This window comes from Bison bison, unplaced genomic scaffold, assembly GCF_000754665.1.
Source record: "Bison bison bison isolate TAMUID 2011002044 unplaced genomic scaffold, Bison_UMD1.0 scf7180017864333, whole genome shotgun sequence".
Lineage (NCBI taxonomy): Eukaryota > Metazoa > Chordata > Mammalia > Artiodactyla > Bovidae > Bison > Bison bison.
The window spans coordinates 899221-918349 of record NW_011494905.1 but is presented as its reverse complement, the minus strand read 5'-3'; the positions used below and the strand labels follow the sequence as shown (position 1 = coordinate 918349).

Sequence of the window (19129 nt, the reverse complement as noted above, 5' to 3'; positions counted from 1 at the left end):
TCTGGGGGGCTGGAAGAAGTCCCTCCTAGGTTAGGGAAGGGGAATTTGTAAATTAGTCCGCTTTTTAGCTATAGCCTCATTGGTCATATTATTTTCCTATATATGAACTCAATATATATTATATAAAAATATACCAAGAGGCTCCAATTTCTAATCTTTCATCCTTCCTAAAGATTTTCTTTCCCGTTCTTCACCTTTCTTCCTCTTAAGCCACACATCATTCATTTGTTCAAGCCTAGGACAAAATTTTCAACGCTGGTAAGAGAAGGAGCTCAAAGGAAAGGTACAGGCAGAAGAGAGTACACATATCCTCTTGAAAGGGAAGGGAAGGGAAGTGAAAGTCGCTCAAGCGTGTCCGACTCTTTGCGACCCCATGGATTATACAGTCCATGGAATTCTTCAGGCCAGAATATGGAGTGGGTAGCCTTTCCCTTCTCCAGGGGATCTTCCCAACCCAGGGATCGAACCCAGGTCTCCTGCATTGCAGGAGAATTCTTTATCAGCTGAGCCACAGGGGAAGCCGATAAAGCACATATTCTCTTGGCACTACCAAATCTGGTGCCTTCCACAAATTTACCTCTGAGGATCCCTGTCAACATTATGAAAATGAGGGTCTAAACTAGAAAGATATGTTCACACTCTCTTTGAAAACAACCACTTTGTGAAATAAATGTATCATTTGACTTACTATAATCACGAATTCTATTATTAGATTTAGAAAGCCAGTTTTGGACTTCCTTGAAAAGGATCTGGCAAAACCTGAGGCAGGGAGAAATATTCTGAAGGTGCCTGTTACTACAAGCTAATATTTCAGAAGAGACACTTATAGAAACTAATAAGAAAATACACCTCTATTTACAAGGAACTAATTGTTCTCTGATCACTTCAGATGCTAGCTTTGTTTTCTTAATTGAACTTGAAGGTGTTCAGGTTATCTTGAAGAGGCCTCTGTTATGCTATTGATAAATTACATTGATTCAGCAGATCTGACTGCATGGAAGGAGTTCACCTTCTCCCTCTCTGTCCCATGTATCTCCCTCCCTTCCAAGCACTGTGTGCTCTGGCAAAAAGAGCTATTAGATTATCAAATTCTCAAAAACGTGATTCTAATATAATAGTTCCTTGGTATCCTCCCAAAGCACCTAGCACATTGCTAAGTCTGTAGAGTATTCTTAACATGTCTTATAAGTCAGGAACTTACATGTATGTACTGAGGGAAAGAAAATCTATTTCTTAAAAAAAAAAGCCTTGACCTACTTGAAAGCGATGATGTTAGGGTGCTTCAACTTCCTCAAATGCTTGATATCCGTCTCATTCTGTTCTCTCACTTTCTTGATGGCCACTTCCTCCGCTCGGAACTTGCCCAAGAAGACAGCTCCCTGGGCTCCACTACCCAGCCACTGCAGCTCTGAGATCTCCTCAAATGGCACTTCCCAAGTATCTAGGCACACAAGTGAGAAACAAGCATAAAGAGAGCCTGGAATCTGCTCAGGGGCCATTCTACAAGGCCACTCTGCAGGGACCAATTTCACCATCACCCAGAATGACCTCAACTTTTGTCTCTCACCTGGTAACTTGCTAAAAGATGGAACTTTTCTATGGGTCTTGATATCATAGAGATATTCACATGTATTAGTTTGTATAGATTTTAACCAGTGAAATCCTGCAGATGGGAAATCTCCAATATAATCGCCTCCAAACAAAACATATCCTGACACTCCCATAGCCCCACCTCCTCACTTGAAGCTTGCATGTTCAGTCAGTTCACCTATCTGTCTCTATGTCATTATCCCTACCTTATTACCCATTACAAGTGTTGCTTTATTCCTTTCTGAATTTCTAGTGCAGGTGCTCAATTAATCCTTGTTGAATGCATTTTCAGTGATACTCTCCTGAGGACCTAATGATGTATAACAATTAAATTAGTATTTACCTTTTATTTAGTACTTACTATATGCCAGACACTAGCAGAGTGTTTTAGGTCTGTCGTATGTTTAATTCTTAGAACAATCATACAAGTCTGGCCATATTATGGTTACTTAAATATGGGAAAACTAAGGCAAAGGGTAACCAGGCCTTAAACAACTGAAAGTCAAAATTGGTAAGTGGAAGAACAGGGCCAAGGACCTTGGAACTGGCTTGAGTCCAGGGACAGTGTTTTTTTTTGCTATACCACGTTCCTTCCCATGAAGTAATTGAAAGAGAGGGTCATTTATTAGTCTTGATAAATTTACACATATAGATGCACTATTTGCCAGTTTCTCTTAAAGTTTAATTTCTGTTTGCACCAAAAATGTAACAGGGGTCATTTCTAAGTGGTGGCACTATTGATTCATGTTATGTCATTTATCCTTTTCTGTATTAAAAAATTTAAACTATAAGCCTATATTACTTTTATTTTATCGAAGTATAGTGGATTTACAATACTGTAACTTTCAGCATATATTACTTTTATAGTGAATAAAATACTATTTAAAATAGATCAAAAATTCAATCAATATGTGCTTTAATTTCATGAAACTTGAAGAGAAGACTATAATCCATTGATTATCCTTTCTGCCAGTGCATTATCGCTGCACTGGACAGAAATGAACATCAAAGAGCTAGGAGCCCCGTGAAGTGAGGAGAAGATGATGACAATGCTAAAGGTTATGAGAGATTCTTGTCAGGTCACCAATCACTTAAAGGCTACAGTTTGCAGAACACTGAATTTAGTAGTGTTGAATTAGCTTTGAAGATATTCTGGTCTTGAAAGCAAATCAACTCACTACCTATGTTGATGTAGCAAAAGCAGAAAGAGTGGAAGGGAACTACATTTCTCTCTTATCTAGTTTTCTCTACTTCGAGAGAAAAGAGATTCCATAGATTCTTAATAAAATGTGTTTTCTTGCTACAATAGTTAAAACATGACCTTCCAAATATAATAATACATAGTGCATAAAAAACTACAGTGAGGGAGATTAATAGCATGGGCATTTGTCCCACTCTTCTGGTATGACCCGTATTAAAGGTTTCTGCTCTACTGAAACTGAATAGATGCTCTACAAAAACAAACCTCTCTAAAACACAAATAGCTCACAAATATGAAATCACCAAAGGAACAAACAATACCAAGTAAAATTTGGGTGGGAACAGTAAGTTACAGTCTTGACTGCTTTGAGTTACCTCTATGGCATCTAAGAGTTTTCATCCTCATAGGCTTACTTGTGTGGCACACATGGGACCCAGGTATACTGAAAAGAGCTACTCATTAGTGGTCCAGCGAAGAACTGAACACAGAGCCATTCTGACCATCCTGGGGGCTCAGTACTAGCACTGGATTTTGAGCAAGAGCATAACTGGGCAATATTTTTCCAAATAACTCCATACAAATTCAGGTTACTCTAATTTTTAATACATAATTACTAAAATTAGACAATCTTTAGCTGTTTTTCTCTATTTACTCAATCTTTATTTACTGTTGAGTACTAGAAAACATTAGAAAATTCTAGAAAGAAACAGAAAAGCATATATTTTATCTGAAATTCCAACCCATATTCTGTTTTCATCTTATTTTAGTCTTTGTTTATATGCATATTAGAGAAGGAAATGGCAACCCACTCCAGTACTCTTGCCTGGAAAATCCAATGGACAGAGGAGCCCTGTAGGCTACAGTCCATGGGGTCGCAGAGAGTCAGACACGTCTGAGTGACTTCCATTCCGTTCTGTATATGCATATAGCTATGAAAGAGTGTATGTGATGTACAGTTTTTTCTGTTTTTTCATGTATTATGTATTCCCCATATATTTACAGTTTTTATTTATAAGATTAACAGCTGTTTACTGTATCCTCTTATCTTTGATAGTACTTAAGTATCTCTATTTTTTTGTTTGCTAATTTAAATTTGATACTTCTCTTTATTATTATTCCTCAAATTCAATCCTTAAAGAGTATAATTTCCTGGTTCTTGGTGTACATTCCAAATTGCTATCCAAAAGGTTTTTGCTGACATTAGTAAAGCATGAGTCTCTTTTACTACAACTTTGCCAGCAATGACTGTTGCCAATTATTTTTTGGTGCTAATTAGGTATAAAATAGTGTTTTATAAGTGTGCATTATTTTAATTGCCAGTGAGTAGAATGTTTTTTCCACATTTAATACATCTTCTTTGTATGAATTATCAAATTTACCCCTTGCCCATTTATTTACTTGGGTTTGCAGTTCTCATAAACTTGAAGGAGCTTTCTATTTGATACATATGAAGAGACTTCTTACAAAAGCATTTTTCTTTTAATTTCATGTTTTAAACAAAATACTTTTATAGTTGTCTGTAATTTGCTTTGTGATTTCTTCCACTGTCTAATCTATCTTCTAAGAGTGATCTATAGTTGATTTTTTAAGCTTAACCTTTGCATCTGAAGCTTAATTTGTTGCAGGATGTGAGAACTAATGCAAACTAATTTTTTAATATTGTTATTTAGTGATTTTAAAAATTTGTTAAATAATCCTTTCTTTTCACATCATTTTATAATGTTTATATTGTAACTTACTATATATTTTTATAAATAATTCCTATTATTTGATATTTTTATAAAATAAGAAATAAATGAATTATTAAAATACAAATGATAAGAGGGAGGAACAGGATATGGGTAGGGGATTAAGTGGCACAAACTACTATGTATAAAGTAAATAAACTACAAGGATATATTGTACAGCACAAGGAATATAGCCAATATTTTATAACAACTTTAAATAGAATAAATATATAAAAATATTGAATCACTATGTTGTACACCTGAAACTAATATAATATTGTAAACTAACTATACTTCAATTATAAAATAAAAGAAATATAAATGATAAAAATATCTGGCACTCAAATATCAAAGGTTGAATTTATAATAAATACTAAAAATTTTCTTGACCAACAGTAGCTCATACCTGTGTTAATTCATCTATGCTCAACCAAATCTTAATTACCCATGGAAAAATAAAGGGGACAGCACTGGTAATTCAGGAACACAGAGTGTAAAGTAATACTTCAACCACCTTTCTGTCAATTGTTTCTACTAGAGCTGACTCCCAGAAGGAAAACTGATTCATGGCATTTTGTTCTCTCTGTCCAATTCCAATGTCCTGATCAATACCTAGTAGGGAGCCAAGGAATAGGAAAATGGCGGCAAAAAGAATGTCAGCAACAAGATTGTACAAACTGGGGGTCTGCATCACCAAGAAGCAAGATAGCTAACCTCGTTATGCTGGAAACTGGCTGGGCTCCCTCCAGGGCCAGTCCCAGACTTTCCACTGCTTTTATATCTGTCCCATTGGTACTCTTCCCCAGCTTTTATCTTCTCTCTGATTCATCACTATGACTACAATCTTAATTCCAATACCCATCATGATCCCTAGGGCTGAGAAAAAGCCACGAGCCCACTCACTTTAACATATAAGTTCTCCTTTGTTTATCTAGACAAGTCTATAACAATACTTGTTCTGAGACTGGGAACTATTTGGCATTAAAAGATTTCAATTCTACATACTACCTTACTTGCACTTAACCACCAATCTACTAAATGGGAGACGAAGATATCATTAAAACTTTTTTAATCGAGTGAAATTTCCTCATAATACCAAATGCAGGGACACATCTGTTATATGTACTACTAGCCTTTGGTTGACTGTAATCCAGGATTAAAGATTAGCTCCCTGATCCTGGAGCTGATAAGAAAAAAAATACACTTAGGCTGGTGAATCTTTGTACAACCCACAGCAACACCTGCTCACAGTAGGATATCCTGTCATCTGCTGAAGAACTGGGCAGCTGCTGCAACCTTATAAGTTTAAACTGACCAAGCATGTTTCTTATTTGTTCCTGAAATAAGCCTTTCTGAAGGTCACACAATCAATTAGAAGAAAAATTAAATACTAGGTTATATGCTGCTGCTGCTGCTAAGTCGCTTCAGTCATGTCCGAGTCTGTGCAACCCCATAGACGGCAGCCGACCAGGCTCCTCCGTCCCTGGGATTCTCCAGGCAAGAACACTGGAGTGGGTTGCCATTTCCTTCTCCAATGCATGATGTGTTGGAACTCTTTGTGACCCCATGGACTGTAGCTTACCAGGCTCCTCCATCTATGGGATTTTCCAGGAAAGAACACTGGAGTGGGTTGCCATTTCCTTCTCCCTACAAGGTTATATAACAATAAAAAAATTTTAAAGGCTTCTTTAAAAGACATAGGATGTGTCTGTTAGCCTTCTTTATGAGTCTGAACTTCAATGTTGCGTTTGGATCCTGAGATCTCCACATTTCCACCAAAATAATTATTAGACTGGACAAATTATGACCTTAAAAATCAAATGAGTTTATCATATAAGCAGATATCAGTAGGTTTTGTGTCTAAGCAGAGAAGAAGGAACTTCTGAAAAATAATAAATTAAGGGTGGTTATGTCTGGGCTGTGGGATGATAAGTGACTTTTATTTTCCTCTTTGGGTTTGTCTTTATTCCCAATTTTGGCAACACACTCCAGTATTCTTGCCTGGAGAATTCCATGGATAGAAGAGCCTGGTGGGCTACTGTCCATAGGGTCACAGAGAGTCGGATACAACTGAGCAACTAATACTTGTATGTATTTGTATTATTCCCAATTTTTAAAACAATAATACTGTTTTACATAGGAATCCCCAATCTCCATGTGACAAGGAACAGCTTTCTAATTTCCTTGAAACCTTAAGATCATAGAGGTAACAAGAGGGTAGAATGCATAAGGCAAGGAGCATGTATGAAAGACAGAGAAAGACAGACACCATCTATGGACTGAGAAAGAATGCTATGGTTGACAAATCCTGGAATGCATATCAGGAATTGACAGATTTACAGGTAAACCCCAATCTACCTATGGAGAAGGGGTATAGATGAGGAGGCTGGTATCAATTTAAGAGAAAGCATTTCAGAGTCAATTTTTTAAAAATGTAGAGTTGATTTATAATGTTAATTCCTGCTGTATAGCAAAATGATTCAGTTTTATATGTGTGTGTGTGTATATATATATGGGACCCTAACCCTATATATATATACACACAATCTTTTTCATATTCTTTCCCATTATAGTTTATCCCAGGAAATTGAATACAGTGCCCTGTGCTATACAGTAGAACCTTGTTGCCATCCATTCTATTGATATATGTCATAGTTTACATCTACTAACCCCACATTTCCAGTTCATCCCTTCCTACAACCCCCTCCTTGGCAACCACAGTCTGTTCTCTGTGTCTGTGAGTCTGTTTCTGTTTTGCAGATACGTTCATTTATGCCATGTTTTAGATTCCACATAAAGGTGATATCGTATGGTATTTGTCTTTCTCTTTCTGACTTACTTCACTTAGCATGATAATCTCTACTTGCATCCATGCTGCTGCAAATGGCGTTTTGTTCTTTTTTATGACTGAGGAATACTGCATTGGCATTATTTCATTTTTGTAATGAGTGAGTAGTATTCCACGGTATATATGTGCCACAGCTTTACCCATTATTCTGTTGATGGACACTTAGGTTGTTTCCGTGTCTTGGCTATTGTGAAAAGTGCTGCTATGAACACAGGGGTGCATGTATGTTTTTGAATTATAGTTTTGCCCAGGAGTAGAACTGCTGGGTTATACGGTAATTCTGTTTTTAGTTTCTTGAGGAATCTCCATACTGTTTTCCATAGTGGCTGTACCAATTTATATTCCCACCAACTGTGTAGGAGAGTTCCCTTTTCTCCACACCCTCTCTAGCATTTGTTATTTGTAGACTTAATTTTTTTTTCATTTTTAATTGGAGGATAATTGCTTTATAATACTGTGTTGGTTTCTGCCATATATCAGCATGAATCAGCCACAAGTATACATATGTCCCCTCCCTCTTGGATCTCCCTCCCATCTCCCACCTCATGTCACCCATTTACGTTGTCACAGAGCACCAGATTTGAACTCCCTGTATCATACAGTAAATTTCAACTGGTTATCTAATTTTACATATGGTGATGTTTATGTTTCAATGCTATATTCATTACAGCCTGGCTTATAACCACTGAAAATAGTAAACAAACTGTCAAATGAGAAGATTGCAGTGGAATTTACCAATGAATTTGGAAAAGTTTCAGGATACAAAATTAATATACAGAAATATGTTACATTTCTATACACTAACAATCAACAATCAGAGAAGGAAATAAAGAAAACAATTTGATGCAATTACAACTGCATCGAAACAAATAAAATATTAAGAATACATCTGAGGAGGTAAAAGACGTGTACTCTGAAAACAATAAGACATTGATGAAAGAAATTGAAGACAACACACACAGAGGGAAAGATATACCATGCTCACGAATTGGAAGAATTAATAATGTTAAAATGACCATACTACCCAAGGAAGTCTAGAGATTCAGTGCAATTCCTGTCAAAATATCCATGGATTCTTCATAGAACTAGAACAAATAATCCTAAAATTTGTAAGGAAACACAAAATATACCCAATATCCAAAACAATTTTGAGAAAGAAGAGCAAAGCTGGAGGTATCATGCTCCCTGATTTCTAACTGTAAGACAAAGCTATAGTAATCAAAGCAGTATAGTACTGGCACAGATATCAATGGGACAGCACAGAGAGCCCAGAAATGAAACGATACTTGTATGAGCAATTAGTCTACAAGAAAGGAGGCAAGAATATACAATGGAGGAAGAGACAGCCTCTTCAATAAACGGTGTTGGGAAAATTGGACAGCTACATGGATGAAAGACCTAAATGTAAGATCTATGAAACCATAAAAGTTCTGGAAGAAAACATTGGCAGTACATTCTTTCACATCAATCTTAGCAATATTTTTTTGAATATGTCTTCTCAGGCAAGAGCAACAAAAGCAAAAATAAGCAAATGGGACTGTATCAGACTAAAAAGCTTTTACACAGTGAAGGAAACAATAAAATGAAATGGCAGCCTGCTGAATGGGAGGCTATTCTGATAAGGGGTTAATATCCAAAATGTATAAAGAACTCAAAACAATATAAAAAAGAAAACCTGATTAAAAAAATGGACAGAGGATAAATAGATAGCTGAATAGATATTTATCCAAAGAAGACATATAAATCGCCAACAGGCACATGAAAAGATGCTCAACATCACTAATCATCAAGGGTTGGCCAGGAGTAGAGAAAAGGGAGCCTTTGTGTACTGTCGATGGGAATGCAAATTGGTGCAGCCATTATGGAAAACAGTATGGAGATACCTCAAAAAACTAAAAATAGAACTATATATAGAATTACCATATGACCCAACAACTCTACTCCTGGATATTTATCTAAAGAAAACAAAAACACTCTTTAGAGACCTAAATGTAAGGCCAGAGACTATAAAATTCCTAGAGGAATGCAATCCCATGCAGAACACTCTTTGGCATAAACTGCAGCAATATTTTTTTTTGGACCCTAAAGGAAATAAAAGCAAAAATAAACAAGTGGGACCTAATTAAACCTACAAGCTTTCACAGAGCAAAGCCAAACCATTGACAAAACAAAAAGACAACCTACTGAATGGGAGAAAATATTTGCAAATATGCCTGTTAAAGGATTAACATCCATCATATACAAATAGTCCATACAACTTGACATATATATACATACGCACACACACATACATATACGACACAATGGAATACTACTCAGCCATAAAAAGAACAGAATTATGCCATATGCAGCAACATGGATGGACATGGAGGATGTTATGCTAAAGTGAAATATGTCAGATAGGGTAAGACAAATACTATATGATACACATATATTTTGGATTTTAAAAAATACAAAAAACAAATGAATATAACTAAAAAGAGGCAGACTCACAGATATAGTGAACAAACCAGGGGCTACCAATGGAGAGAGAGGGAGGGGCACTATAGGGGTGCAAGAGTAGGAGGTACGAACTTCTGGGTGTAAGACAGGCTCAAGGATGTAATGTACAATATGGTGAATATGACCAACATTCTGTAATAACTGTAAATGGAAAGCATCCTTTAAAAATTGTATAAAAAATTAAAAAACAAACCCCTCAAATACCCCACTCTTTAGAAAAGATACATGCCCCCTTACATTAACTGCAACATTATTTACAATATCCAAGATTTGGAAGCAATCAAAGTGTCCATGAGTAGATGAACCAATAAAAAAAGATGTGGTGTATATATATAAACACACACACACACACACACAACAGCATATTACTCAGCCATAACAAAGAATGAAATCTTGCCATCTGTGACAACATGGATAGGCCTAGAAGGCCCCATGCCAAGTGAAATAAGTCAGATGGAGAAAGACAAATACTCTATGATTTCACTTAAATGTGTGATCTAAAAAGCAAAACAAATGAACAAACACAGCAAAATAGAAACAGAGCCATGGATACAGAGAACAAACAGGTGGTTGTCACAGGGAAGGAAGAAGGGGGAGGGGAGTAATAGGTGAGGGAGATTAAGAGCTACAAACTTTTAGGGCAAAATAAATGAGTCATAGGCGTGAAATGTACAGTGTGGGGAATACAGTCAACAATCATGCAATCTCTCTGTGTGGTGACAGACAGTAGCTAGACCTGTCGCGGTGATCATTCTGAAACACACGGTGCAAGTGTGCTCAGCTATGTCTGACTCTTCGAGCCTGACTCTTCGACTCTGGACTGTAGCCAGCCAGATGCCTCTGTACATGGAATTTTCCACACAAGAACACTGAAGTGGGTTGCCATGTGTCAAATCACTATGATGTGTAGCAGGAACTAATATAGTGCTCTAGGTCAGTTATACTTCAAAAAGAAACAAACTCACAGAAAGAGAGATCAGTTCTGTGGTTACCAGAGGTGGAGAGTGGGAGAGGGGGAATTGGATGAAGGCAGTCAAAAGGTTCAAACTTCCAGTTATAAGATCAAGGGGATGTAATGTACAACTTGATAAATATAATTAACAATGCTTATGTTACATTTGAACGTTGTTAAAAGAGTAAACCCTGAGTTCTCATCCAAAGGGAAAAACACAGAGGATAACTTAATTACAAGTACTAAATTGTACATGTTCACACAATTTAATATTAGGCAGACATTAAAAATGATGCTGAAAAGTATATTTCAGGGTATGGGAAGGATTCACAATATGAAATAAAAAGGAGTTACAGAACAGTATGACTTTTTAAAAGCATACTTACACACAGATATATAGGCTAACATAATATATGTGCCAAAACACTTAGATTGGTTACTTCAAATTGGGGAATCATCGATTATTTTAACTTTTTTGGGTGAACTTACTTGCAGGTTCAAAATTTTCTATATATATCTTACTTTTATTCTCAGGAAAAACTGTTTCAAGAATATAAATAAAGTTACAAGAATATAAATAAAGAACACTAGGGCCATGTGTTCTCTTTACTTCAAAAAGAGTAAGGCTTGAATTGGAATATATGAATATACATGTTATACAATGATGGGAGTTAAAATTTTACTTTTTAAAAAGCTGTGGGACCTAGAAATAATAATGTTTCTCAAGGATGGTTAGATATTTTGTTCTTTTCTCAAAACGTGAGTTTTCTGAGCTTGACTATAAAATTTAAAATATTCATTTTTGCTATTAACTAAGGTAGTCCTGCAATCTTTGGAGGCAATACCATGCCATTTCTGTCTGGTTTTGAATTAGTCCAGTGACCATCAAATTTTTGACTGTAAAAAACTGTTAATAAAAAATTTGGAATATGTGCCTACTATGTGATTTATTTACAAATTATATATCTGTGCAACTTTATTAAAATACTAAATATACATGTGAAAACATACATGAGAATAGAAATTTAAAATGCTGAGTTAAAGGAACAGGAGCTCTAACATTTTCTTCCTCACAATGTCATGGATTGTCTTATATGTACTCTACTCCAGACATCACTGGATAACCACAAAAGATGGGCTTCAACCAAAAAAGACCAACTGTATGTCACTCTGCTCCATTCAGAAGGTCTACAGGAGACTGACCTAGTGTATTCTTCTGGCTCTAGGTCTTTAGTTTATCAAAGTTACTCAGTTAATGGTGGTGGAATGTTTACACAGGAAGTATCTTGCTTACCTTGCTGCTGCAATTTGTAATCAGTGGAATATGCCTTTCCAATGATATTCCATACGGGCCTTAAGCATCCAAATAGTCCTTCAAGAAACCCACCACTGCTGCTGCCCGACCTGCTGAACTGAATCTTGATGTCTTCAGTTCCACTTGTGCCCTCTCCATCCACAGTGTTGCTGTTCCCATGAGACATGGCCATCTCTGATTCATCTTGTTCCCTTAGCTGAAGAACGCTGTTCTCAAACTGGTCCCTGGAATCCTCACTTATGCTTGTCAACACTGTTGTGGTGATGGGGCTGTTTGTGCCTTCAGCTAGCTCAGTTTGCACCATGCCCTTTTCCTGCTGGTCCTTAAGAAGCTTGGGGGAAGCGTGGCTCCCCATAGGTGCGAGGTCATCTTGTAGTCCATTGAAGGTTTTGTTTTCACTCAAAGGCAAACGTGGAGAAGAGGAGCAGCTCAGGTGCTCCTGAGGGTTGGCCATCGTGCCATGAGTGTGCCCGAGGTCCTGAGATGACACTCAGAGGATCATTACAGTAGAGTTCTGATGTAAGAGGGGGCTTCAGAACCTGGGGACAACAGGAGGAGGACGTGAGATCACCCTGTCTTTAGTCAGTCACATACTACACTTCTGATTATAACAGTAAAAACGCTGAAGCAAAGGGGATTGGTTAAACAGTGGTGTTGATCCACGTAATGGAATACTGTGCAGCAGTTAAAAATCATATTGTAGAAGAGTACTTACTAACACGAGAAAATGTTCATGACATAGTAATATAAAAAATAGGTTAGAACAATATATACAACATAAGCCATTTAAAATTTTTATTATTTAAAAAGATACACAAACACATGTATAAGAAAAAAAGACTGGAAGGATACATCCAAAGAATTAATAGCTGTTAATTCTAGGTGGTTAGATTTGGGAGGGATTTATGTCGTGTTTTTCAAGATATTCTAAGCATTCTGTATCAATACACTTCTATAGGGTGAATGTCTTCCCCTCACTCCACTTACACGGTGAAACTCATTTGTGATGCTGCTTGGCTGGGGGGCCTTTGGGAGGTGATTAGGTCCTGACAGTGGAGCCTTTGTGAATGGGGTTACTGCCCTGTGAAAAAGACCCTAGAGAACTCCCTTGCTTCTGCTGCCACGTGAGAACATAGTGAGAAGACGGCTGTTTATGAAGCAGGAAGTGGGCCCTCACCAGACTATGGAACATGTAAGTGCCTCAGTCTTGGTTGTCTCAGCCCCCAAAACTGTCAGAAGTAAATGTCTGTTGTCTGAGCCATCTACTCTCCAGAATAAAAAACCAGTAATCCGATAAGTAGTATTTGCTAATTTCCCTGGTATAAATACTCCCACCAAGTCAGGTTTCAGGCTCGTAACAATAGCTTAACAACCTGCCTGCAGTTACTAAATATTTGACAACTGGCTCTTACAAACTGGTATACAAGCCAGCACCAGCAACATTATCTTTGTGATGGTGTCATTTTCATTTTAGAGAAGTAAGAAACTTCTAAGGCTACATACTGAGTAAGTGGTAGAGCAAGAATTACAATCTAAGAATTCAGATTCTCAGATTTCCTTCAATTCTTTATAACAAGGCACCTGTTATGATAACCCTTCATTCTGTTAGAGTACTTTACAGGTTAAAAAATGCTATTTCCTGTGACCTTGACCTAAACATCTGATTGCCTGTGTAAGGAAGCCAGAGCATGGAATCGTTATTCCTGTCTTTCCCAGAAGAACACTGAGGCTTAGAGAGAGGTATATGCTAAAGGTCACAGAGCCAGGACCTAATCCCAAACTCTCTACTGTACCATGTGGTCTCTGTAAGACATAGTTTCTTTCTTTCAAAGCTTATACACTACTTAAATTCAAAAGTTCAAAGTGTTAGTCACTCAGTCATGTCTGACTCTTTGTGACCCCATGGACTGTAGCCCGCCAGGCTCTTCTGTCCAGGCAAGAATACTGAAGTGGGTTGCCATTCCCTTTTCCAGGGGATCTTCCCAACCCAAGGACTGAATCTGGGTGTCCTGCATTGCAGGCAAATATTTTACCATCTGAACCACCAGGGAAGCCCCAACACAGTTAACTTAAATCCTACTGAGTCATGCATGTGTGCTAAGTTGCTTCAGTTGTATCTGACTCTTTGCGAACCCATGGACTGTAGACTCCAAGGTTCCTCAGTCCATGGGAGTCTCCAGGCAAGAACACTGGAGTGGGTTGCCATGCTCTCCTCCAAGGGATCTTCTGACCCAGGGATCAAACCCACATCTCTTAAGCCCCCTGCATTGGCAGGCAGGTTCTTTACCACTAGCACCACCTGGTAAGATGGCTTTCTTGGTGGCTCAGATGGTAAAGAATCTGCTTGCAATGCAGGAGACCTGGGTTTGATCCCTGTGTTGGGAAGATCCCCTGGAGAAGGGAATGGCTACCGACTCTAGTATTCTTGCCTGGAGAATTCCACGGATAGAGGAGCCTGGTGGGCTGTATATAGCTCATGGAATAACAAAGAGTTGGACTTAGCTAAGCGACTAATGCTACTTAAGGAGTTAATAATTACACCGAGGGAATTACCTCCTGCCCACTCTCACCCCCACGACATTCATGCCACATTCTGGTCTACAGGGAGTAAGACTGGGGACATGAGAAGGTAAGGAAGATGTGTTTGACACTGACAGAGGAAAGGAAGTTAAGAAAGAATAAGAGTGTGAGCAAAGGCAGAGAAAAAGCGACCAGGGCATGTGTGGGAGAGCTGGTCAGCCAGAAATAATGAAAAAGCCAGCTGATGTTGGACAGCGGTGTGCAATAAAAGCAACTCCTTCACATACGGCTCTGAAAGCTCATGAAATAATACAGACAATTCTTCCCTTTAAAGAAATCAGAGAGAGAACTTTAACAGGACAAAGTTAGGTTAAGTGAGACAACTTCCAGGGCGTGGAGAAATTTAAGGGCTGGGAAGCTACCTGGGAATATAAGGTTGGGGAAAAGAAAGAAAAAGAAAAGCTGGAGCCCTTCATTATAGAAACAGCTGTTTGCTGAGTTGACCCCCAGCCCCATGCTCCCCATTTCCTTCCTTTTGTGTTCCTCTCTAGGCTCTGACATTACTGATCCCTTCATTTTGCATTCTTGCTGATCTTCTGCCATGACCTTCAGCTGTCTTTTGCCTTTGGCCTCTCTGACCTTGCTCTGCTTGATATCTTTCAGGATCTCTGACTTCATGCTATCTGACCTGGCCACTGTCTGAGCAGTTGCTTCCAATCTGTCTTTGCCATTGGGATTCATGGTTATCCTTTACAGCATAGGGCATACATTATGCTGTTGGCTCACATCAGTTGATAACGCAAATACCCAAATGTATATGTGAATTTCAGCCAAACACCTATTTGTGCAAAGTGTTCTTTGAACTCAACTGCAGAATTTTATATTAACTCCTGGTAAATTTCCATTTTGTCCACTTCTATTCTGAGTTTCTTCTCCTTGATGACATCACACTGAAATTAGCTCATATACAAAAAGTTAGAAAGACATGAGTTTGTTTTGAATTGTAACCTCTTCTCAGTTCTTCTTTTTTTTTTTTTGGCCACAACTTGCACCTTGTGGGATCTCAATTCTCCAACCAGGACTGAACCTGGGCCACAGCACTGGAAGTGCCAAATCCCAACCACTAGACCACCAGAGAACTCCCATCTCTTCTGATTTCTAAGAGGTTAGTAGTGCACGTGAAGTGGACCTGCTCACACAGGCACTAGGAATGAGTCTAAAGAAGAGAACTTTAGCATGGTCATCACATACAGTTTGATATTTAGGAGGTCAAGAATAACAGGACCCTTAAGGAATATAGTCCAAGCTACCTGTCTCACATACAAAATAAAATCCCAGAGAGACTGTTGACTTGCTCAATACAACTAATTAGTGGCAGAGCTGGAATGAGTCCTCTTTCCTTATCCTATGGTCTTCCCCTAGTCTGGTTATTTATTCAGACAAATAGAAACAAATAGTCATGATAGCATGATCACTGATGACAAAAGATGATAATGCAATGCTATTCTAGATGCACTAAAGCTACATCCGAAAAAGTACAAACATCCATTTAGAGGGGTGACCCTGCATGTGTCAACAGAGCAGTGAAGGGCACCCAGCTTTTGGTGATCCAGCTGCTCTGGGAGCAGGCAGAGACGATGGAAACCTCAAAATGTGTATAAAGACGTGTAGTCAGACAGGCTTTCCTCTGTTCACCAAGAAATCACATCCAATCGCAAGCAACAAAGGCAGAGAAACTGAGGAGCACAGAACAAAAGGAAAGAAATCATCACCATGACTATATTCAAATACGATCAGAGCTGACTCTACATGTAAGAGTGTAGGAGGATGAAAATATCTAAATTTTACCTGTGTTTGTATGTACACCCACACACTGCCACTGCACAGTGAAGGAGCTGGTGAGTGGAACCTAAGGGAGCAGAAGCAGCTCCACCATCTCTGCCTCTCTCTTTGTCCTCTCAGTTCCTCTCTCTCTGTCCAGACTGGGCTTGTGTACTCTCTTGGGAACTGACTGGATCTTTCAGTTCATGAGAAGTCAAAGCTAGAATTTATTAGAAGGGGATAGACACGAAACAAGGCAAGAATTTTAAACACTGAGAGTCAAGTGGAAAAAGATAAGGAAGAGCAGAGGTGCAAGACGGCAAGGTCAGCCTGTGCCCTTATCAGGACAAAGATCTACGGGCAAGGCTGCAGGGGGAGGTGGTGCTGCCTCTGCCCTTATACAAGGGCTCCTGAATCTGCAGGAGTACAAGGCAGCGCCTCCCTCTCTGCCCTTCAGGCACACTTCCTTGCCCTGTGAGCTTCTCAGCCTCAAAAGGAGGAAGTGGTTTGTGTAAAAATTAGTAGGCAAGGGTTGGCGACAGGGGCAGCTGTGCATTTGCCAGGGCACTGCCAGTTTCTGGAAATTACCTTGACTTCATGCCAAGATGAATTTGGCACCGAGAAAAAGAGGAAAGGAAGAGGTCAGGTGGCCAAATGGTCCTTGAGTTCTTGTGTTTTTATTATATGATACAATTGTCTCCATGTTGCTAAAGAGGATAATTTTATAATAGATCCGATTTTGAGCTTTATAGCATAAATATGAGCAAATCAAAGATTTTGGAAAATTTTGCCCCACAAATGAATAAAATTCAACTGAATTCAACGAACTGACTAAAATTGAATAAAATTTGAAAGTAGGCATGATTGCTAAGATTTTTTGATTGAGCTTTTCCCAAGCTGTCTTCTCTTCAGTTGGCATTGTTTTGCCTTAAAATGAACACAATACTGCTATCCCAACTTTCTGGTTACTTTTCAAAAATGATTACTTCACATAGCAGTATTTAGAGCATAAGTGAAGTTTATGCTATTAAGGCAATCATTCCCATTTAAAAACTGGGATTAAGTTACTTGCTCATCAGATCAGATCAGTCATTCAGTTGTGTCCGACTCTTTGCGACCTCATGAATCGCAGCACGCCAGGCCTCCCTGTCCATTACCAACTCCCGGAGTTCACTCAGACTCACGTCCATCGAGTCAGTGACGCCATCCAGCCATCTCATCCTCTGTCGTCCCCTTCTCCTCTTGCCCCCAGTCCCTCCCAGCATCAGAGTCTTTTCCAATGAGTCAACTCTTCGCGTGACGTGGCCAAAGTACTGGAGCTTCAGCTTTAGCATCATTCCCTCCAAAGAAATCCCAGGGCTGATCTCCTTCAGAATGGACTGGTTGGATCTCCTTGCAGTCCAAGGGACTCTCAAAAGTCTTCTCCAACACCACAGTTCAAAAGCATCAATTCTTCGGCGCTCAGCCTTCTTCACAGTCCAACTCTCACATCCATACATGACCACAGGAAAAACCATAGCCTTGACTAGACGAACCTTTGTTGGCAAAGTAATGTCTCTGCTTTTGAATATGCTATCTAGGTTGGTCACAACTTTCCTTCCAAGGAGTAAGTGTCTTTTAATTTCATGGCTGCAGTCACCATCTGTAGCGATTTTGGAGCCCAGAAAAATAAAGTCTGACACTGTTTCCACTGTTTCCCCATCTATTTGCCATGAAGTGATGGGACTGGATGCCATGATCCTAGTTTTCTGAATGTTGAGCTTTAAGCCAACTTTTTCACTCTCCACTTTCACTTTCATCCAGAGGCTTTTTAGTTCCTCTTCACTTTCTGCTATAAGGGTGGTGTCATCTGCATATCTGAGGTTATTGATATTTCTCCTGGCAATCTTGATTCCAGCTTGTGTTTCTTCCAGTCCAGCGTTTCTCATGATGTACTCTGCATATAAGTTAAATAAACAGGGTACAATATACAGCCTTGACAAACTCCTTTTCCTATTTGGAACCAGTCTGTTGTTCCATGTCCAGTTCTAACTGTTGCTTCCTGATCTGCATACAAATTTCTCAAGAGGCAGATCAGGTGATCTGGTATTCCCATGATGGAGAAGCTCTATACAGTCAGCAAAAACAAGACCAGGAGCTGACTGTGGCTCATACCATGAACTCCTTATTGCCAAATTCAGACTTAAATTAAAGAAAGTAGGGAAAACCACTAGACCATTCAGGTATGACCTAAATCAAATCCCTTATGATTATACAGTGGAAGGGAGAAATAGATTTAAGGGCCTAGATCTGATAGATAGAGTGCCTGATGAACTATGGAATGAGGTTTGTGACATTGTACAGGAGACAGGGATCAAGACCATCCCCATGGAAAAAAAATGCAAAAAAGCAAAATGGCTGTCTGGGGAGGCCTTACAAATAGCTGTGAAAAGAAAAGCGAAAAGCAAAGGAGAAAAGGAAAGATATAAACATCTGAATGCAGAGTTCCAAAGAATAGCAAGAAGAGATAAGCAAGAAGATTGCTGCATTTTTCAGCGATCAATGCAAAGAAATAGAGGAAAACAACAGAATGGGAAAGACTAGGGATCTCTTCAAGAAAATCAGAGATACCAAAGGAACATTTCATGCAAAGATGGGCTCGATAAAGGACAGA

General features: G+C 38.7%; 1 protein-coding gene across 5 annotated transcripts in view; it reads right to left on the bottom strand.

Annotated features, from left to right (window-relative positions):
* Positions 1-19129, bottom strand: part of MAP3K13 (mitogen-activated protein kinase kinase kinase 13) — a 161299-nt gene that overhangs the window by 38194 nt on the left and 103976 nt on the right. For all 5 annotated transcript variants that reach the window (XM_010853869.1, XM_010853871.1, XM_010853868.1 and 2 more), the window contains 2 exons: positions 12115-12674; positions 1258-1441 (listed from right to left, as the gene is read on the bottom strand). In XM_010853869.1, coding sequence (XP_010852171.1) covers positions 1258-1441; positions 12115-12589 — 659 coding nt within the window. In that variant the 5' untranslated portion in view covers positions 12590-12674. The remainder of the gene's footprint in view (positions 1-1257; positions 1442-12114; positions 12675-19129) is intronic.